The sequence below is a fragment of the Lissotriton helveticus genome, chromosome 8 (genome assembly GCF_964261635.1).
Source record: "Lissotriton helveticus chromosome 8, aLisHel1.1, whole genome shotgun sequence".
Classification (NCBI taxonomy): domain Eukaryota; kingdom Metazoa; phylum Chordata; class Amphibia; order Caudata; family Salamandridae; genus Lissotriton; species Lissotriton helveticus.
In genome coordinates, this window is record NC_136069.1 from 208,882,648 (window position 1) to 208,905,816 (window position 23,169).

The 23,169-nt window shown below is 44.8% G+C and overlaps 1 protein-coding gene across 10 annotated transcripts in view; it reads right to left on the bottom strand.

The window, feature by feature from the left end:
* ITSN1 (intersectin 1) overlaps nt 1-23,169 on the bottom strand; it is a 1,522,922-nt gene that overhangs the window by 406,747 nt on the left and 1,093,006 nt on the right. For all 10 annotated transcript variants that reach the window (XM_078656938.1, XM_078656936.1, XM_078656937.1 and 7 more), the window contains one exon: nt 7,764-7,885. In XM_078656938.1, the coding sequence (XP_078513064.1) occupies nt 7,764-7,885 (122 nt within the window). The remainder of the gene's footprint in view (nt 1-7,763; nt 7,886-23,169) is intronic.

The following is a 23,169-nucleotide window of genomic DNA, read 5'->3' on the forward strand; positions in this document are numbered from 1 at the left end:
AATGGTATAAACAAACAGTGACACTGGGGTAGGTGGGGGCAGGCATGCAGAGGCATGGGAGGATGTGGGATGGATGAATGTTGCAGGCATACAGGCAAACAGTAACATGAGCAGGAAACAAAGAAAATAATAGTCCCACAAAACGAACACAAAGAACCAAAGTGTAAAGATACAGTACATGATTGGTGCTCTGTGGGATGAAACAAAAGACAGAATTCACCACTAGCAAGAAAGCACTTTGAAAGGAAAATACATGTAACAAATAAAAAAATCAATCAGCGGGATGTAAGCCTACTAAGTTTATACAGCAGGTCTCGAACTGTCAACCTAAAAACGCATTTGCCTTTCTCAACACGGTTTAATAAAAATAAAAAAATGATTTACAGACAAGTCAACGTTAGCTTCAATACTGTACGACCCAAGGAGGAGCTTCGCGCGCAACCGAGATGGTCGCGTGAGCACAGGGCTCCCGGACCTTCGCCACCTCCGGCACTTATCCTGACTATAATCCTGGATATGACTACGGACCATCGCAGATGAAACCCAGCTGATATGATAGCTGCTTTCAAAATTTGAATTGGTCCAAGAAAACCGATTTTATGGAGATTTGAACTTTCCTGGCCTGCTCCACGGTCCTGCCCCGGGCTCGAGTTGGTGAACTCCCTGGATGGTAATTGAATAACAGCGGCTTCCCTGGTCCCACTTTCGACCCTGGACTTGGCTTTCGGTTTCGCTTTTGGCTCAGACCCCTTTATGCAGCAGATCTGGCCCCGCCGCTCCCGGATCACTTCACTTCCCGGTCCCACTCTAGGACCGGAATAGTATATCACCGCTCGGTGTGTGACTTGGAACACGCCGTCCTTTGGTTGAGCGTCTGTGGGTGATTTTGACGTAGCCATTTTCACCAGATCTCGGGGTCCCCTCGGTGGCGCAGCGTCCAAGATGGCCGGCAAGCCCGAGGTTGACAAGCGGAAGAGCAAGGCTGTTCACCGTGGGGGCTCCGTACAATCTAATGTCATGGACCGATACACTCATCCCAAGGGGTCCCCCAGTGGAACTGGCAAGCCTCCAGCGGACAAGGGAGATGACCTTCCGGCGGACGAGGACCCGACTCTGCACGATATCATGGGCGCCATTGCGAGTATGCAGGCCTCCATCGGTGCGTAGTATGAAACCCTGGCGCAAAAACTGGATACAGTGGCGATCGATGTCACCTTGATCAGGGCGGATTTGGCTAAGACAAACGAAAAAGTCAAATCCCTGGACTTGAGGACTTCCAGCCTCACGGCGGATGTCTCCGATCTACAAACGGAGGTCCGCGATCTACAGTCCTCTAATGACTCCTTCTCCCGTCGCTTGGAAGATTTTGAAAGTCGTTCTAGGCGGAACAACGTTCGTATTGTGGGTGTCCCTGAGAATTCAGACAACTTAAATGTCGATCTTATTGTAGTGGACCTCATCGTCAACCATCTTGCACCCAAAGGCCTGAGTAAATTCTTTGCAGTGGAGCGGGCTCACAGAGTGCCGGGTGGTAAACCTAAGCTGGGTGCTACCCCGCGGCCCATCATCGCCAGGATATTTCATTTCCGTGATCGGGATGCTATCCTGCAGGCATCGCGTTTGGGTGGCCCCACGAAATTTGAGAACACGACGGTGAGTTTTTATCCCGACTTCACTCAGCTGGTACAGAAGCAAAGAATGGGGTTTCAAGGAGTGAAGAGACGATTAAGAGACAGGGACATGAAATACGCGATGTTATTTCCAGCCCGACTGCGTGTGGAACATGGGGATCGGACATTCTTCTTCGATCGCCCGTAGGCTGCCAGTGACTGGCTCGACACGCTGCCCAGGCAGCAGGAACACCCTGAACATTCTGGTGGAGCCGAGGGTGGACTGATGGACCAGGAATAGTAATGTGACTTGGTTCGCTGGACTACACATAGATCTTTCGGCATGGTTTGCGGATCCCCTCCAGGGGTGGCGGGGGGAGTGAGTCTCTACCTCCTCTGGGGTTTCTTTTCGTAGATTAGATTCGTAGATTAGTTATTTGCTAGGGCGACAGGCACACTGCAAGTTGGGGGGGCATTTGAGTCTAACGCAGGGGTGCAGGGTGGGGGGTTCTGTTTATTGGGAAGGTTTGGGGGTGGAGGGGAGTTCTTGTTTTCTTCCCTTCAAGACACTATATTGATGGACATTTGGACTTGGCTGCTGCGACTACGTTTGGGATGGGGGTAGGGGGCTAAAATTGCTGTGTTGGAATGTTAACGGGTTGGGGGACAGGATAAAACGGGGCGTGGTTTTACAACTCTTGAGACGTCTTTCCCCTGATGTTGTGCTGTTGCAGGAAACACATCTGATGGGCAACACATGCCAGGCTATGAACCGTAGGGGCTACCGTCTACTGGCACACTCCGGCTTTACCACTGGCACCAGGGGGGTGGGTGTCTTGGTTAGAGTTTCCCTCCCCCTTGAGATCGATGCTGTCATCCTTGACGACAGGGGGAGATATGCTGCCATTACGGGACGGTGGGAGGGAAAGGTCGTCACTTTGCTTTCCGTTTATGTCCCGCCTGGCCTCCAAACTACGACCTTTACTGACCTGGGGAGGGTGATACTGGGGCTCCCGGAAGGCATCTTTGTGGTGGGTGGCGATTTTAACTCTGTGGTCTCCGGACATGTCGATCGCTACCCACCCAGGGATCTTGGGAGGTCACAGTCCTGGCTGGGTGGCTTCCTTGACACTCTGGGTCTAATAGACTGCTGGCGGCTGCTGCACCCTGGACAATTACAATACACCTTCCACTCTGGTGCACACGGTAGTCTTTCCAGACTTGACTATATCCTGATGCCCGCAATACAGGCCCCTCTTGATAAGGAGATCAGACATTTGGCTGGGGGTATTTCAGATCACTCCCCCTTATGGCTTGTAATGGAAACAGGTCCGGGAACTGAGGGCCGGGTAGCCCTGGTCAACCCTTGGTATCTCCGTGACCCTAAGATCCGTATGGAACTGATCAAATCACTCTACCATTATTTTTTGGAGAATGTGGGGTCTGTGTCATCGTCTGTCTCGCTATGGGAAGCCTATAAGGCGGTCGTCCGTGGCCAGGCCTTATCGTTAATTCATAACGCTAAGAAACGTAAATGCGAGGCAGTGGTCCGACTTGAAACTGAGATATCAGACATAGAAAGAGAGCTAGAATCTGATGTTACCCAGGACAGGTTACACCTTCTTCGCCTCAAACAAACTGACTATAGAGCATTGGTCACTGATGCCGCCAAGGAGATGAGTAGAGAGCAGCAAGGCCGCTTGTATGATGTGGGTGATAAGGCCGGAAAGTTGATAGCTTCGTTGGACAAGAAGGAGAGGGCTAGTCGTGTCGTTCCTTTGATTGTTAGGCCGGATGGAGTGAGAGTGACTGACCCGGTTGAGATTGTGGAGTGTTTTTCTGAGTATTTTCAAACCGTGTACTTCCCCGTATCGGACAGACCGGAACAGGATTCGCATTTGCTTCTGAGAGACATTGCTTTGCCCTGCTTGTCGGATCTGGATAGGGAACTGATGGACGCGACACTCTCTGTTGAGGAGGTCGCGACCGCAATCCGCTCTGTGAGATCGGGAAAGGCCACGGGTCCGAATTGTCTCCGCATCGAACTCTATAAGCTGCGCCCAGACAAAATAGCACCACATCTTCGCTTGATGTTTTTAGAATCGCTTGACGCGGGTACCCTTCCATCTGATCAGAGGCTTGCGTCTATCGTCGTGATTCACAAGGAAGGGAAGCCGCGAGATTGGTGCGCGTCATACAGGCCCATCTCGCTTTTAAACGCTGAGCCTAAGATCCTCGCAAAAGTGCTCGCGAATCGTTTGATCTCTGTCGTCTGCGACCTGATCCATCCGGATCAGTCCGGGTTTATTCCGCACCGGAACACGGCGCTGAACCTTCGGCGTCTACATGGCGCCCTTGCGAGAGCGTCTTCGCTGCGTAAATTGGCCATTTTGGCTTCTTTGGACGCCACAATGGCGTTTGATACGCTGGAATGGCCATATCTCTGGGCTGTCCTTGCCAAGTTTGGTTTTGGCCCAGTTTTCATCAGTTGGGTGAAACTAATATATCAAGACCCCTTGGCTCAGGTGGTTGTTAACTGTCGTGTTTCTGGCTTATTTTCTCTCAGAAGGGGTACTCTCCAGGGATGTCCGTTGTCTCCGCTTCTTTTTGCTCTTGCTTTGGAACCTTTAGCGGCTTGGCTGCGCTGGGAGCCATCAATGAAGGGGATACGCTGGACCCCTGATTTCGAGGACCGGATATCACTTTACGCTGATGACATCCTGTTATATCTCACGTCGCCTCAGAAGTCGCTGGTGGTGCTATTCGATGTCTTGACTTCCTTCTGTAAAAACTCTGGTCTTGTGATCAATTGGTCCAAGTCCTGCGTGTACGTTCTCTCGGGGGATCCTCCTCTCTTGCCGTGTGGGTGCCCAATACGGGTGGTACACGCGGGCTTCAAATATTTGGGGGTGTTTATCACCTTGGATCCTGTGGTTCGCTATGAACGTAACCTGCTGCCCCCACTTCAGCGCTTGCGATCCGATGTTGTGGCATGGCGTAGGCTTCCGTTGTCCCCGCTCGGGCGTGCGGCTCTATTTAAGATGATGTCATTGCCCCGATTTTTATATGCCCTACAAAATACTTGCGATACCATCCCGGCCAGCTATTTTCGGGAGATTGAAAGCTTGCAGCGACAACTGATATGGGGTGGACGGTCTCGCATAGCACTTGCCAAGTTGACACTTCCTTGGTATGATGGTGGAATTGCTCTCCCGGATATTAAGCGCTACTACTGGGCCTCCCAACTGGGGGCGATTAATCACGGCACGTATGATCCCGCGTTCGAAATGGATAGATGGTTGCTGCCTGGTGGTGACTACAATAGGGCGCTTTACACGAAATCTGCAGGGAAGCTGCTCACTGGCCCTACCAAGATAGTGGTACAAGTGTGGCATTGTGCGAATGATGCCATGGGATGGAAGAATAGACTTACACGCGCTACTCCGCTTTATGCTTCCGAGAGGCTGGGCTCCCTATGGCAGACGAAAGGCTTTGATAGATGGGACGTGATTGGTATATGCAGGGTGAATGATGTGTGGACTAAGGGTAGGGTTAAAACCTTCGACGAGTTGAGATTGGAGTATGACCTGAGTGACAGGGAGCTTTTTAGATATGCTCAGTTCCGCACGCGCTGATGGCGGTTTTCCCTCCGGGTACTACTGTTCCGGAGGCGTCACCACTTGAGGATCGGGTGCTTGATGGGCACGTTCCCGACAGTAGGATATTGCTTATTTATAAAAAGTTGATAAACGATAGGACTGACCTTTTACAGCGACTCAGGGAAGCTTGGACTGGCGATGGTTAGGAGTTAGATGACGAAGACTGGCAGAGGGCCATATCCTCGCCGAAAGAGGTCGCAATTCCGGCCCGCCTTAGGTTTGTGCAGCTTAAGATCCTCCACAGGATCTATGTTACTGGTCCGCGCTTGGTCAGTATGGGTTATGCATCGGATGGGCTGTGCAGGCGTGGTTGTGGCCTTCTGGGCACCTTTCTTCACATACTCTGGGAATGCCCGGCGGTTGTTCGTTTCTGGAATCGATTGCATGCTGTAATGGAAGAGGGCACGGATGTTGCGTTGTTGCCTGAAGCTAGACGATGCTTGTTGAATGTGTGGGAACCGAATGACTATGATTTGTCACAGACTCGGTGGGTGACCCATGGCAACATGATTGCCAAGAGGGATATCGCCCAGTTGTGGGGCTCCCATAGGCCACCCACAGTTCTGGCATGGAAGGAGAATATGGATTGGTGTATGTTCAGGGAAAAGACTGTGTATGTGGCCCGTGGCAGGCCCCGCAAGTGGGGTAAGATTTGGGGTCAATGGAATTCCTACCGGGGAGATATATGTACACCCCCCTTCACACACTTGGTGGCGGATCCTCCCTCCCCTTGACCAGACATTCCTGCTATCATGTTGCTTTGATTCTCTCAGGACTTGCTGTATCCCTCAATCCTCCCATCCTGCAATGTCATTGATTGTATCATGATCTTATGCTTTCCTCCCCGCAGGACGCACCACCATTCGATTGATTGTACTGCCTTGATTATTTCTTTTTGTTCATGTTGTTAAAAGTTCCAATAAAAAGATATATAAAAATATATATATATATATACTGTACGACCCTGCAAAATCATGGGAGTTGTGCCAACTGATGGTTATCGTTCTTCTGTCTTTAAAGATTATATGAAGAATAAAGGCACAGATACAAGGCATAAAGGTTTGATACTCGTATCTGGTTATGATAAAGAGTTCAGTTAGTTCTTCCACTGCTACTGTTATAGTTTCCAATTCTAGCAGGCCTGAAAGTATTTTAGCTATATGTTTAGTGTCAAATAGTTGCATTTGATAATAGGCAAGTGTTACCCATCTGCAAACCATGACAGATTTAAGGAGGTGATCCAAAGAATATACTGAAGGTCGACTTGTTTCTCAAATTCTTCAAAGTCATGGCGCTTCTAGTGGTTCAGTGGACTAATGCAAACACTCCATAAGTCTCTAATCGACCACATGGCTACAAGATCAAATCACTAGTGGTCCACTGTGCTTTTCATCCTTTTGAGTACCACTGAGTTCAGTAACAAAAAATATTTGTTATTTAGCGCCAATATCTCCCAAGGTCTGCTTGACAAATACACATATTATGGCTTACTTGGATGGTATATTTAAACCTAATATTGTTCTTCAGCTCTATGAGCACAAACAGATTGAAGTGATGGTTTCAAGGTCACCAGAGCAACCAGTGGCTGATGGAAAGTAAAGTGGAAGAAGATTGAAGAAGGTTAACCATTAAGCAGAAGAAGGGTATGCCACACGTAATCAAGTGGGATCCAGTGGATGATTTTTTTTTTTGCCTCATACTTTAAATATTCAGATGCGATATCAACTAGTCAGCTCTTGCAATAGATACTTAATGGATATTAAAAGCAGTCGCAATGCACAGTTATTCATTAAAGGAACAGAGGGGAGGGAGTCTCACCCATTCCTTGTCTCTAGATTTTGCTCCTGTACATTTATTTTCAAATATCTCTTATTCTTTCATATTGGTATTTTCTCCACCTGATCTAGCACCAACGAGGAACCAAGAGTTCTAATGAAAATATTTTATTGTGACAGGAGTATGTGTGCGTGTCCTTCTAAAACCAAATTACAGAAATCTTGATGTGATGGAGAAGGTGGGTGAAACTGAAGCGTCTCATTTATTTATTTTGCTTGTGCAGCTTGGGTGCCTAACTTAATTGCTTCTTTGCAATAGCACACTGCATAGGTTGATGTTTACACTGCATATAGTTACACATTTTATGTTTTCCCAAGTTGAGGAACAAGGACGAAGTTTTTACTGAAAATCACAAGATTTTGGCCAAGCGGAGAGATTTAAAACTAGTTAGCATAACCTAAAAAGGAATTTGAGATCTCTTAGAGGTTTTTGAATTTATTTTAAGCAATAATGTACAGAAGGCATCCTTCCCACCTTTATGCCACATATGGGAGACATTAGATGAGTGGAAAAAAATTAAATACCTCTTGACCATACGGTTTTGTTACAGAGAACACCCAAGTAAGGGGTGTAAAGAACTTGGGGTTGGGTGTACCCATAATGAATTGCACAAGCATGAAACCAACAAACACCGAAAAATGAACAAAAAAAAACCCACCTGTAGCTCTCCTTCCCACCATCCACCAGGATTTTTCTTTCGGATGAGAATCAATTGACCAGGAGCCAATGTTAATTGTTCCGGGCCTGTTGCTGTATATGATGCGATAACTTGAGCTATTTCTGAAAAGATGCAAAATAGGAAACAATTCAGTACACTAATATAAATACAAGACACAGACTTAAACCTTTAACCTGTTAACCGTTGCGCAAAATACGCAGCGGTGCGGGCGTTCTATTGCGCGGGCGGGGCCGCGTCGGCAAACGGACGTGCGCAGCACTACCGAGGTAGTGCAAGAGACGGCCGTTGGCCGACGCACCCTTGTGTTAAAAAGCACCATGTGTGTACAGTCTATTCAAAACATTTCCTAGACGTAAGTTAAACTTAAGTATGAAAATGTCAATAAAATGATTAAACCACACATGATTCACCTAGTCAAAGTACAACCTAGCGAACGCGCCAATGCCGCGCCGGAGTCGCGCAAGAGTCTAGCCCGTCTGCGCTCGTCCGCGTCTCGGAGGCGGACGGGGCGGCGGGAAGGGCTGGACCCAGGCTGTGTTATACGTCCTTCGATCTTCATCTGTTGAGACGCAGTAAGGAAGCTTGTCATGTGGTCTTTCCCGGTCGCTGTCGAGGAAAAAGACGCTGTCAGGGATGTGCGTGGCTACCAGGTAATCGTTTGGGACCTGGGCTCCCCTGCACTAAGACAAATGTGAACTATCGATGTCTCCTACTCAACACTCGGTCTCTAAGCAAGCATGGTCTTGATATTTTCGAGCTGCTAACGGTCGAAAAACCTGTCTGCCTAATGCTTACTGAAACATGGTTAGGAGATCTCTCTAACCCTGATATTTCGACTGCTATCCCTCCTGAATATGCGATTTTTAGATATGATAGACAAATTGGGAGGGGTGGAGGGGTGGCGATTGTGGTACGAAGATCTGCCACTTGTGTGGTTATCCCTATGGAGCCCATCTCTGGCTGTGAATCCTTGGCTTTCTCAATAGCTCTATCTCCTCATCATTCTTTTTCCGGGCTCTTGGTCTATAGACCACCTGGCCAGCTGGGGTCTTTTTTTGAGGAGCTGCAGGTATTAGTTGCATCACTATGTCTTAAAACAAAGCATTGTATTGTGCTAGGGGACTTCAACATTCATATGGATGTCGGGTTGGATGGGGATACAATTAAAATCAATGACGTTACCGCCCCTTTGGGCCTTATCCCCCACCTATCTGTACCAACACACAATAAGGGCCATACCCTGGACAAGGTGTTTTCCACCATTCCACTGGATATGGCTAGTCCCGTACCTGTGCTTTTGTAGTGTAGTTCCTATTATCCCAATAGGCTCTGCGCATTGGAATAATACCTTCAATAGTATAGGCCTAGACCAGACGTTAACTAGGTCTACTACTGTCGATATTAGACTTAAAGTTTTGGGTTTGCCAGCTAGCTCAGAGTTCACTAGAAACTTTCTCGACTAGGCAAGGAGGAGTTGAACCTCCCAGGATAGACAAGAAGGGATTTAGTTTCTGACAACCATAGAACATGACAACTTTGCTCTCCCCTAATCAAGAGTGTATCTCTAGAGTCGTGTGAAAACAAAAGACGACTTATTTTACTCAGTCAGTACGTGCATTCTTAGTCTCACCAGATTGTAGAGAAAAGGAAGAGACGGGCGTGTTCAATAAAAGATGTTATTTATTGATCAGTCTCTTTTCTCATACAAGAGAAATGGATCAATATTATTGCAATACTTATGGTTAAGTAAAATGCATACATTAAAAGCAGAAGTATAAAATAATACTGTAAAAACATTGATATGGTTTCTAAGCCATATGATGGTTTAAAATGGATAAAATAGATACATACACATATACATATACATTTGACTAATCGTACTCAACTGGTGTTTCTAACTACGCCTACCCCAGATGTACCTGACCTAAGCCTAATACGTGGGCGGGAGTAAAAAGTAGCAGTTTAAGTTAAGTTTGTTTTGCCAAGTGACTGACTCAAGAATTCTCTGTGAGGGGTTATTCAGTTCTGTACCTGGAGTCTAGGATGAATGAGGGATGGTATCTCTCGTCTCTGGTCTCGATATTCCAGGCTGCCTGCGAGGGCTACCCGGAAGCGCCGGAGCTGGATTTCTCGGCAGGAGAAAGGAGCGTCTCGTTCTCAGCGCGTCAGGAAGGCGGGGCTGCGCCAGCGGGGTCTGCTCTGCTCTGGGCTTCGGCAAGTCTGGCTGCTCCGATCTCGTCACCACCGCGTGTGTTTGCATAGGGCAATATCGGTAATATTTATACCTTTAAGGTGCCGAGATTGACGTAAGGATGGACATAGATACGTCAATAAGGATGTCATACGACCTGGTCGTTAGCACATTCTTTTGCTGAAGTTCTCAGTGAAATCAAAACAATGGCCGCAGGGTTTTTCCCAGGTCTGTCATAGGTTTGATTTGTTTTGAGAACTCCGTATGCCTTATCAGGGGCTGGAGGAATATCGCTTGTCTAATTAGATGGCAAGCGTTATGACCTAATCAGATAACACGTTCCTGTGCCGTAGTGTGGCTTAATCAGATAACGGTTCCTGCATCATGGGGGTTTTCTGCCTCATGGGATGGCTGCTAGTTAACTTGTTAACCAGAATAGGGTCAGGAATAGGGGGATCGATACAGAACCTATAGGAATACATCACACCCACTCCACGCTAACTATGGACATATTTACGAATCTATGCATAGTAAAACATACTGTAGAGTATCGTGTATACCTTACCACCCCAAAATACATAAATGCATTTTGAAATTATCAAATATACGGAAAAAACAGTCACATGTAATATATGCACTCAAGCTGTAGAATAATGCTAAAGTAATCACGCATATCTATACATTGTCACTAATTTGTATACGATAATTTACACATGAAATGGCTCTTAATACAGAAAAAAGGTTCGAGACCATTCCATCACAGAATAAAATAATTATGAACATACCAGCGGGCAGCTAATGTCTATAAAGTATCTAAAAATAGAAATTTTAGTTCTCTAAGAATAGTTCTTACTTTAAGCAGAAAATAAGTGTCCCGAAAAATTCGTAAAAATATTTTGGGGCTGCTGAAAAAAATTGCTGTCCGTGAACTGGAGGGAAAATGGTTCATGGTATTTTGCTATTCTAGTTGAAGGCCAAATTCAGGGAACGCCGTGTGCGAGCTTGCTCAAAAGTCTCTATTTCTGCTCTGGTGAGAACATCATATCATTTAGACTGTCGAAAAAGCTGTCAACAGCTTCCTGGGAGAGTTCCACTAACTCGGAAAAGGATGTAACCATGCATTTGTGCGCATGATTGTCTCCATTGACGTTTTGATTAGAATTGCTGACAGAAGGTCGTACCTGATCAATGCTGCTTTCATCTTGAACTTCACTACCCCTTAATCGTAGTGGTGAAGCTTCCACGAATGCCGTCATCAGGATTGGTAGCCGTTGAGGGCAGCACAAAGCATGAGCCTTTATTGGACTCAACAATGTTTCTGCATCCATTGGCGCATCTGATTGTAGCGTCAGACAGGTGTCTAACACGCATTCTTCTCCGCATAGCAAGCACCTTAATACAGGTAAAACACATCGTTGCCACATTGGTCGAAATGAAAGAAAGCAAGTCATGTTCAGGTCTCTAAGCCGGGATAGTCCCAGGATTTTTGATATCCGGTCCCAGTATCCAATGGCTAGGATTGTTTCTTCCCTTGTCGCAGGTGTTTTGTCTGTGACATGGTTTGCCATAACGAAATATAAGGACTAGGAATAGGATTCCTGCAAATAGTCCCAAAATGAGGGGAAGTCCGCCAAAAATCGAATGGACGAAATCTGGAAAAATACCCAGTATGGCTTTGAATGGTGTTAATGCCATCGAAAATACTGTCTTAAATACTTTTGAGACTCCACTGGTATCAGAAAAATTTAAGATTTCATTCAGGATTTCTGCGAAATGTATGGGGGAATTAGTTGATAACAATGAGTGAATCTCTGCAGTCGTCCTTGCGACTAGGAGATCATACGTTTCTTTTGATGACGTGAGCCTGGTCGGCGTCTGAAGAAGCACTGTTTTCATTCTGCTTAAAGTATCTATTCGAATAGAAGTAATTTTCAAGTTGGGCCATGCCCTTGCCTCCCTGTCTGGAAGGGAGCTGGGGAACAATAAGCGTCCACAGCACTTGACCTTCGCAGTCGTAGTTACGAGATAAGGAGTCCCGGGCATAAGACTACAGCATCTGCGGTCCACAATTAGAACGTAACTCCCATTATAGAGTCTTTGAAAGAATGGTTCTATCTCTGTTGCAGGTGCGCCTAGCTGGTGACATGAAAGGTTATTTGAGTTCCCTTCACAGGCTCCATGCAAACTAATTCCATTACACAGAAGTGTACCGCTTAGTGACATCGCACAATTATTGCCACTAAGAAACACTTTCTGTCCTTTATTACTGACACATGCATGTGAATAGGGCAAGTTCCATGTTGTTTTAATGTACCCTTTTCCCAATTTTTCGTACATGCCAGCCTGTATATATTTTTGGCAGTATTGAAACCTGAAGGTAGATATTGGAATATTAATTATCCCATGTATTATCCATTCACTGACAGGTCGTTCTGACATTGTCACTGGTAATCTCTCGAGTTTCTCAATGCTCAGGATTGTATAATCAGCACCCTTTTGTGCCATACTGATTTGTTTATCAGTAAGGTTAAAGATATTGAATAGTGACGTTGTGTTGATTAAACGCCAAGGCACATAGCCTGAACGAAGATTTTGTAACGTCCAGCCTAGCTGTACAATAGAACGCAATTGAGACTGACCGTGTTGTAACAACAGTAAGTCTTGCGATATTATGTCGATTGCTGAAGACACAATGCTGTCCAGAGAAAAAATTCTGGAGGACAGAGTCATTAACCCATTGTCCACTACAGAAAGTGATTTTTCCAAATTAATACGGTCAATTTCCCGTATTCTTTCTGCTGTCTCAATTTGAGTCACCTTCCAGGCCTCGTTGTATGCTGCATATACAGAGGCTGCTATGAAACGTTTCTGACGCTGTTTGTGCGGTCCCATAATGAAATCACGCAAGTCAGCACCATCAGTAAGTAAAGTTAGGTGTAGCTTAATTTCTGCCAGTGTGGAAGTTTGTAGCCATTGAAGGCATAATTTGCCCACACTGTAGGTGGTTATTATTCCTGGGTGTTGTCTTTGGGAATATCTAGGGTCTGGCCTGGTCATTTTGAACCCCTGTGTTTTGTTCAGGAATCTGTCTTGACAGTTATTAGTATCTGTGGGCCAGATCAACCACCTTTTCCAATCAGGATGTGTTCTGTTTTGGTTTAATACATAATTTACGTCTATCTCTTCATCTGTAGAGCTATTGCTGTTCATTGTTGGTTTTGGAATAGACGGTTTATTTAAGTCTTTGATTTTGGCTAGGCCAAGACAGGTAGTTTGTTGAACAGTGTCATTTAAAAATATAATTTGTTCTGGGATCATGAAAGCTCTAAACAAAGATTCTATACCCTGTACTTGCCATTCTTTTGTACCCCAAACACTCTTTACTTCAACGTTTTTGTCCCAATAATCAAAACCAAAAGTATTCATTTGTTCAAAGAATGAGTCTGAATATATCAATTTTGTGTTTGTTATCATGGTCTTTGTCCCTGTCTTATTTGACAATTTGAAATAAAATGTTTCAGCATTACTTGTGTTAAAACCTGAAAAGTATGAATATTTGTCATAAACGGTTCTTGAGCTTCCTTTTGGAGGGGTTGCACAATGTTCCCATTGATTATAATTTAAAACATTTCTAGGTTGTGCAGATCTATGTAGAAAATGGTTACCATAGTGGTTATAACAGTACATACTATCATAATTTGTCGAACCCTGCAAATAATCATGTTTGGTAAATTTAGCAGACATCACTAAGTCAGACATCATATTATTTATACTTTCAAAGTCCCAATCTTCAGCAAATGAGCTTGGTTTTACAAAGTCACTCAACGAGATCTTAATTTGGTGTGGATATTTCAGGATTTCAACCGGACCATAAATTTCGTAGTCAGTGTTGTCCCATGCTACCCCACCCGGTATAGGATTGGCTGTGAAGTTGACTGAAGAAAGTTCTCTTTTCTCGACGTGTGAAGATGTGTGTGGTTTGAGGATCAAGTTGATTTTCTGACTTGCTGTGTCCATTTTAGCATATTTTCCCTCAATGAAGCGTCCCAAAGTTAGTACCATGATGAGCCAAAGTATGAGGATAAATGCACCAAAACCCACCCAAAATTCAATCCATGGAGAAATCAGATATGTTTCTTTCAGTTGTTTCAAAAGTACTTTAACTTTATCTTTAAAGGTTTTTGTTGATGGCTGTGTTTTTGATTCAGTGAAGCCTTCAGAGGAATCATCGAAGTTTATGAAGTAGCCGGATGCAGTTCTGTCAATTGTTCCAATTGCTTCAGGATTACTGTTTCTTGCATAGTCGTTTGTTACTTCATTATAGATTGGTGTGTCTCTGCTAAATGTTTTTATTTGGGTTTTCAGAGGTCTAAGTTCCATTGCATTGTTGCATAGTCCTTGTTGTAGTTCTGTAGGCGTTTCGAATGTGATTAGCCTCTTAGATTTAACCTCTGTGTTTGTAGCAAATCTTGGTGTTCTACTACTTTTCGGGAGTCCACTTGGCCTACTATTTGTTATCGGCCACATGATTGTGGTTTTACCAGGTCGATGGATACAACTCGGTTCTCCTTTTTACCAGCAAGCGGCGGTAGTACAACTGATCTTGTCCCGTTGATAGACAAGACAGGAACTGCTTTTCTGTAAGAAGGCCCAAATTCCTTCTTTACCGCGATCTTTTCTCTGACTAGATCCCCGACTTTTGGAATCCAGACAGGTCTTGCTGGGACAGGTGGTGGTTCTTCAGTGGTTGTTGGCTGCTGTTTCAACTTTATGTTGCTCAGGTCTTTTCTTGTTTCGTTTAAGTCCTGCAAAATAGCCAAACGATCTTTGATATCAAAGCATTTTTCCTTCACCACTGAAGTCTCACTGTCGAGGTCTAAGACTAACATCCTAGTTCCAAATAATAATTCGTACGGACTGAATCCCTTCAGAGAATTTCTTGGCAGGTTATTTAGACTACGTTGGACACTTATTAGATGTTTGACCCACCCAGCTCCCGAACCTAATACCTTTGCCGTTATAGATTGCTTTATGTCAGGGTTTTTTCTTTACACCATCCCGTATCCCTCAGGAAGGAAGTGAGAAGAGTCCCGCTGTGCTATGCTCATTTGGCCATGTTTCCCCTCAGGCTGGAGGGCTAGAGTGAAAACAATGGTCAAACGTAGCATGCTTCTAGCGTATATGCCATTTAGACTCGCAAATCTTTGTATAACAGTCCAGACGTCAGCCGAGTGCTGGTGATCTACATTATAAGTGGAAACTAGCCTGTATATGTTAATCGGACGCTTTGCTTTTACTGTTGATTTTTTCTGGAGTGAAACGACACGGTATTACACCGTTTCTCTCACCACTGCGATTTCTGTTACAGTTTGGGCAGTTCTTTACAAACATGGTATGATGCAGGCTCATGCCTGGCCACCAGTACCTTGATTGTAATTCTTCCAGAGAATCTTTTAGTTTGAGGTGTCTGAGACCCTCGCCCATATGTGCGTCTGCTATTAACAAGGTTCTCCTGTCCATGTTTGGAATCACTCTATCCCCCACTCCAGGGATTCGAGCAAAAGGGACGGAGTTTGCATCGATTATGTATGTATAATTGAGTGGATAGTTGATCGGTAGCGCTGAGCAGTCGCCTTTTGATGACGTTTTCACCGCCAGCACTGTTTCACCGTCAATATACTTCACTGTACGCTTTTTTCGAGCTACGGAAGCCGATTTAGTTGCTACCGCTGTGGCTGTCTCAGCCAATGAATTCCCTGCAACGTGAACGCCATCACGCTGATGACTCAGTGAGTGTGTCACGTGAGTCTTTGGTAGTTCTTTTTGTAAAAGAGCTATTTGTTCCCAAAGCAGTTTCTGCTTTATTGTTGCATCTGTGTCATCTTTGTAACCGTTTTGAATCCATGTCTGCAAATCGTTGTTATATGATTTGACGCAGTAATATGAATCGGACACTGAGTGTCGGGAATTCGCGATCCGCATTATCTAGCGCCATTTTCAATGCCATTATTTCAGTCTGTTCTGAATTAGTTTCTACTGAGTGTGTTTTTGTTAATAGAGGTCTTAGTTTACCTCCGCGCCACACTTCTTTTGTAATCTCACATGTTGGGTTGTATGCTTGTTCTCCCCAAACGGAGGGTTGAGCATGTCCGTCTGTATAGATTACACAAGCGTATTGTCGTAAGGGCAGAATGTCGATAGGCAGAGGGAATGTTCTTTCATATTCTAGATTTTTCAATTCCTTTAGTTCTGGATCAAAGTAGTAGTATACTTTGTCCGTTGTAATTGAATTCACCCATTGTATCCATTCCGGATTCAATGTTGTTGTTGGTAAATTACACGGTGTTGTTAATGCCTCAAAGGCTGATTCCGCTGTTCTGACTGTGATGTGTCTACCGTCCGCTTGATCTTTTTCTCTAGCTATTACAGTTTGAACTGCATGAACAATGTTTTCTTTAATGCTGAATTTCTTTTCAGCTTCTGTGTACAAGTGTGATTTGAATGCAATTGGTACCTTTTCTCCCTCATTAGAGGTCAGGTATGTGAATCCGCATCTTCCTGGGATGACTCGAATCACAAGATTGCGTGTGTTATCACGTGTTTCTAATTTTGTTTTAATTAACATGTCTGTTTGTAAGGGTCTCAAAATTTCTGTGTGTATTTGAGTCCAATTGGTTCTTTTAAAATCTGGTTTTATTAGATCATAAAGGGGTTTGACACTTTCTGCGTAATTTGCAATGTATGTTCTTCCGAAATTTAGGAAGCCTAGAATTGACTGTAGGTTTTTTAGTGTTCTAGGTGCTTGGAGTACGGCACATTTCTCTAGAAGTTGTCAGCCAGGCTTTTGCCTTCACTTGATAATTCGTATCCTAAGAACAGGACTGTTAGATGGGCAATTCTAGATTTTTTAAAGTTGAATTTGTAACCCTCTGCTGCGAACCCAAGTATTATGGTGTTCACTCTCTTCAAGTGAGTATCCAAGTCATCATCTGTTAGGTATATGTCATCGACATAAGATAATGCTTCGTCATCATATGTTTGTAGTAACTGTTACTCTCGCTGAGAATACCCCTGGGCTATTCTTGTACCCCTGGGCTAACCGACAGAATTGTTTTTGAGTGCCATTTATTGAGAACGCAGACAAATATCTGCTCTCTGGTGCTATGTTTTGACAAAAGAATCCATTAGAGATGTCTAATGTTGTTTTGTATTTTTTGCGCACTATGTTATTCATTAGTGCAGCACTATGCGAGTTTTGCACTGCAAAAGTTTTGCAACATGAGTTATGGTGTCGGTAATCCAAAATTAGACGATATGAATTGTCTGGTTTGGAGACCGGAAACAAAGGGTTGTTCATTTGTGAGGTGCAAGTTTCAATCACCCCCTGGTATTCTAATTGATCTAGGATTTCTTTTACCTGTTTTTTAGCTTCTTGCTTAATTGGGTACTGTCTTTGTGCAGTAGGTTGTGATTTTAACTGGATTTTGTGAGGAGGAGAGTCCTCATCCCATCCTACATGATTTTTATATAAAGCAGGAGCTTGAGCTACTGCCCACTTTCTGGCAAGTGTGTATTTTTTATGAATTGGGATATGATTTGAGAAGGCAGGCATAATTATTTCTTCGCCATGAGGGCACTCCCTGACAAACTCTGGTGGCCAGTCTTTTTCAGCTAGAAGGATGTCATAGCCCTTGGAGAGATTATCCCAAAATAGTCCCCTTATTTTTCTAGTCTTATCCCCTTCTATACGTAAAGTTATTTCATATATTTTGTGAGGTTTGCTAACTCTGGTGTCTGCAGTTTCCACTTGAAGATATTCATTCGTGTCCACTGTCTCCAGAAGATTCATAAGGACTTTGCGAGCTATGCTCACTTCTGCTGCGCTGTCTAGCATTGTCTGAGCCCATTCTCCGTTTTTCAGTTGTGTCCTCCGTATTCTCGGCATTGTTTACTACCTTGATACTGGCTACCTTCTTTTTTGGAAATTGTAGTTTCTTTTTTAGATGAGCAGATTCCTTGTCTTTGGACTTGGCGTGCTCTTCTCTTTGTTCTGATCGTCCTCTTCTTTCCGATTTCTGCGAGGAAGTCTGAAAAGATTGAGAGGGACGTGTATCAATGTCTTGATATCTATCAGGCTTCTTTATATTATCCCTATTCCTAAGGTTATATCTTTTCCCAGAGGGGTCACTTTGGGGTGACCTGTGTCTCTGGTTCGGAGATTTTTCTCTCCGCCGAGGAGACCTTCCTCTGGACTGGAATTTCTTTTCTTTAGGATTGGATTGTTTGTTTCCATCCCAGCTCTTTTTTTGTGATGTTGAATTATTATTAAAAAATATTTTTTCAGGACTTTCAATCAGTTGTGGTTTTACTGGTATTGCACCTAAACTATCTCTACCTAGTTCCTCATAGGATTTTTCTATAATTCTGGCAATTTCAGCTGGTTGGTCTGCTATATCTGTCTCCTTTAACGTCTGGCGGATCGCCACGTTTGCTGCTTCTCCCTTTATGTTGGCTAATAATATAGCCGAGACCTGCTTGAAGTCTTTCAGTAATTTCATACCAAGAGTTAAAGCGGGTTCTGGACCGTATTCGTCTTGAATTTGTTTTAGCACATCTGGTATTACCGAAATGGATGGAACACCGTGCGTTTTTGTGTAGATGGAAGCAAAGACTGTACCCCAAGTGTCACAGTCCTCCACGTGTGGTGCGATTCCCATTGGAAGACAGATAGTCAGAATCCTGTGTTTTTCTAACGGGGTGGTGTCTGGAAACACCGCCTCTATTTGGGTGATTTTTTGTGCTAACCAGAATGGTATTTGTTCCCGTTTAGCTGGTACTTTACCTAGGCAGGACTGTATGTTCTGTGGTGTAATTTTATTTGTGTTCCCCTGATGAGGGGTCAGCTGTGGAATTTTAATTGCTGGTTGGATTGTTGAAGTCCGCATTACATATTGGACTAATTGTCTATGTATTTTTATTAATTGTTTTAGTTGTATTAAAAGGTTTGCTGCAGACATCCCATTGATGTCTGGAGGTGGTGTGTATCCGGCTAGAACCGGCCAGTATTATCTCCGGGTCAGCGTCTTGCAGTGCATTATCAGCTGCTGCGAGTTCAGTTGCTATTCTAACTGCCTCTCTTTCTCCTTCTTTGTCTGACATTGTACTGTCCAGAAGGTTATTTTGTTTGTTTGCAGATCAGGTTCTTATGGAAACAAAGATTAGATGCACAATATTTTGGAACAGTGTATCCTTCAACGTTGACTAAACCAAGGACCATACATAGGAGTTTCCTCCTGCGAGGTTTGGCGGATATTACCTTTCACCCACTCCAGACGTCTTTGGAGTATTATGGGAAAAAGGGGTCTGAGTGAAAAAGCACGACTGAGTTACTCTAAATGTCTTACGTTAGTTTTATCGCCCATCCAAACACGTTGGGCGCCATGTAGTGTAGTTCCTATTATCCCAATAGGCTCTGCGCATTGGAATAATACCTTCAATAGTATAGGCCTAGACCAGACGTTAACTAGGTCTTCTATTGTCGATATTAGACTTCAAGTTTTGGGTTTGCCAGCTAGCTCAGAGTTCACTAGAAACTTTCTCGACTAGGCAAGGAGGAGTTGAACCTCCCTGGATAGACAAGAAGGGATTTAGTTTCTGACAACCATAGAACATGACAACTTTGCTCTCCCCTAATCAAGAGTGTATCTCTAGAGTCGTGTGAAAACAAAAGACGACTTATTTTACTCAGTCAGTACGTGCATTCTTAGTCTCACCAGATTGTAGAGAAAAGGAAGAGAAGGGCGTGTTCAATAAAAGATGTTATTTATTGATCAGTCTCTTTTCTCATACAAGAGAAATGGATCGATATTATTGCAATACTTATGGTTAAGTAAAGTGCATACATTAAAAGCAGAAGTATAAAATAATACTGTAAAAACATTGATATGGTTTCTAAGCCATATGATGGTTTAAAATGGATAAAATAGATACATACACATATACATTTGACTAATCGTACTCAACTGGTGTTTCTAACTACGCCTACCCCAGATGTACTTGACCTAAGCCTAATACGTGGGCGGGAGTAGAAAGTAGCAGTTTAAGTTAAGTTTGTTTTGCCAAGTGACGGACTCAAGAATTCTCTGTGAGGGGTTATTCAGTTCTGTACCTGGAGTCTAGGATGAATGAGGGATGGTATCTCTCGTCTCTGGTCTCGATATTCCAGGCTGCCTGCGAGGGCTACCCGGAAGCGCCGGAGCTGGATTTCTCGGCAGGAGAAAGCAGCGTCTCGTTCTCAGCGCGTCAGGAAGGCGGGGCTGCGCCGGCGGGGTCTGCTCTGCTCTGGGCTTCGGCAAGTCTGGCTGCTCCGATCTCGTCACCACCGCGTGTGTTTGCATAGGGCAATATCGGTAATATTTATACCTTTAAGGTGCCGAGATTGACGTAAGGATGGACATAGATACGTCAATAAGGATGTCATACGACCTGGTCGTTAGCACATTCTTTTGCTGAAGTTCTCGGTGAAATCAAAACAATGGCCGCAGGGTTTTTCCCAGGTCTGTCATAGGTTTGATTTGTTTTGAGAACTCCGTATGCCTTATCAGGGGCTGGAGGAATATTGCTTGTCTAATTAGATGGCAAGCGTTATGACCTAATCAGATAACACGTTCCTGTGCCGTAGTGTGGCTTAATCAGATAACAGTTCCTGCATCATGGGGGTTTTCTGCCTCATGGGATGGCTGCTAGTTAACTTGTTAACCAGAATAGGGTCAGGAATAGGGGGATCGATACAGAACCTATAGGAATACATCACACTTTGGTCGGACCACTTTCTGATTAATTTTCAGATCGTGAGTATCAGTACTCCTTCGGGTGCCAAACCATGCCATCCTAGGCAGACCAGCCGAGCATATCACCGAGTCACTTCTGATCTTTTGACCCAAGCTTGTGTGGATCACCCCTGCTCTCTCTCAGGTGATCTTGAGCGTGATCATGATTCATTACAGAAGTGGCTGGTAGAGCGATTAGATGAATTAGCCCCGCTGACCGCTCCCCGGGTAACTGCCAAGCGGGCCTCGGCCCCTTGGTTTACGGAGGCTCTCGCGCTATCTCAGCGCAACTGCAAGGCGGCAGAGAGGCGCTGGCGCCAGAAGTATGACCCCGAGGATAAAACTACTTATAGAGGAATTATTTCTCTGCACGAATTGAGACTGCCTCAAGCTCCTGCAGGGAAATTTTCACTATTGTAAAGGAGTTTGTTTCTCCTAAGGCTAATTCATCACAACATGAGTTCTCTGAGCCTTGGGTGATCTCGATGGCAAGCTTTTTCACCTCCAAGATCAAGTTGATTCAAAACTCCTTTTCTCCCTCTGGCCCGAGATGTGTTACGACCTCGAGGGATCTGCTGAATAGGACAACCAATTTGGGACCCTCTCTCTCGGAGTTCCCATCTATTTCTATCTCCGCCTCCCAGAACCTCCTGTCTAAGTCAGGTTCACCTTTTGACCCTTGCCCGGCTAAATTTTTAGCAAGGGTATCTGAGTCTATCAATCCTCTGATAAATCCTATTCTTAATATGTCTCTGACTAGTGGCGTGGTCCCGGCGGTGTGAAAACAAGCGATGGTGGTACCACTACTTAAAAAAACTGGCCTTGACCCCGATATCCATGCCAACTTTAGGCCAATTTCCCTTCTGCCCGCCCTCGCTAAAATTACAGAAAATCATGTACACACTGTACTTTCCACCTATCTTGTAACCCGGGTTTCCGATCCAATCTTAGACCGAGATAGCACTCCTGGAGGTCAATGAGGCCATAAAAGAAGTGTTGGATACAGGAGGAAGGGCTATGTTGGTTATGTTGGACCTGTCGGCTGCTTTCGACACCGTCCCTCATGAGGCTCTTCTCAGCAGACTATATGAGATCGGTCTAGGAGGGACGGTGTTGAGCTGGTTTCAATCTTATTTAGCAGGTCGCCGACAGGTGGTCTGGGCCCCCCCTTACTCAGCCGCAGTACCGCCTCTGGAGGTCGGAGTCCCTCAGGGCTCGGTGTTGAGCCCGACTCTTTTTAATATCTTTATGACCCCTCTGGCGGTGCTGGCTGAGTCTTTTGGGGCTCAGATCATATCCTACGCCGATGATACCCAGCTCCTTTTAACTTGTCATGAGGGGGCAGAGTTTGACGGTGAGAACATTCGGAGCTGCCTTGGGGCTGTCTTCGAATGGTTTCAACGAAATAGCCTCAAATGCAATCCTGACAAGTCAGAAGTGCTTTTTTTGGATGTCAGGCTGACCCGAACTGGCAGGACTGGTGGCCAATAAACATGTTTCCTCCTGCATCTTCCTCCTTAGTTGCTAAAAACCTGGGGGTCAAAATCGACAATAGCCTTTCGTTTAAGTCCCAGATTCTGGGTCTGACTGGCACTTGTTATGGTATGCTCAAAATGCTACACAAGTTCCTTCCCTTGCTCCCAACAGTGCATAGAAAAACAACTATCCAGTCTCTGATTTGTTCCAGGCTGGACTATTCCAATGTTCTCTATTTGGGCCTCCGGGACAATTTACTTCAAAGACTTCAGGTGGTCCAAAACTCGGCGGCACGGGCGATTTTTTGCCTTCCCCGCTGAGCAAGATCATCGGTCCTGCTAAACTCCTTACATTGGTTGCCTATCCGCAAGCGGATTGTTTTTAAAGCATTGACGCTGGCACATGAGGCACTGAATGCTACGGGAGCAGAGTACATCCAGAAACGTCTAGCTTTCTACAAACCTACTAGATCCCTTAGGTCAGAATCCCTTGGCCTGGCCATTGTCCCTACTGTCAGGAAGGCTAGGATTGGGGGACGTTCCTTCAAACGCCTGGCTCCCCAGCTATGGAACAGCCTTCCTCTGTCACTCCGATGTACTTCAAGTCTGCTGGTTTTCAGAAAGGACTTGAAGACATGGCTGTATGGACAGTAACCTGTTTGTCCCTCTTCCTGTTTGCCATTTTTCTGTAGTCTGTTGTGGGTTGGAAAGCGCCGGGACACTCCATGGAGTAGCCGAGCGCTATATAAGACACCCGTAACATTTAACATACACTACTGAGTTATACATCTCTGCTGCTTACATTTGGAGCACATACTTTCCCTAATGGATGTGTAAAGGTGGATGTTGATAAAGGTTGAACCACAGGTCAAAGCAGCCTCTGCTAGCTG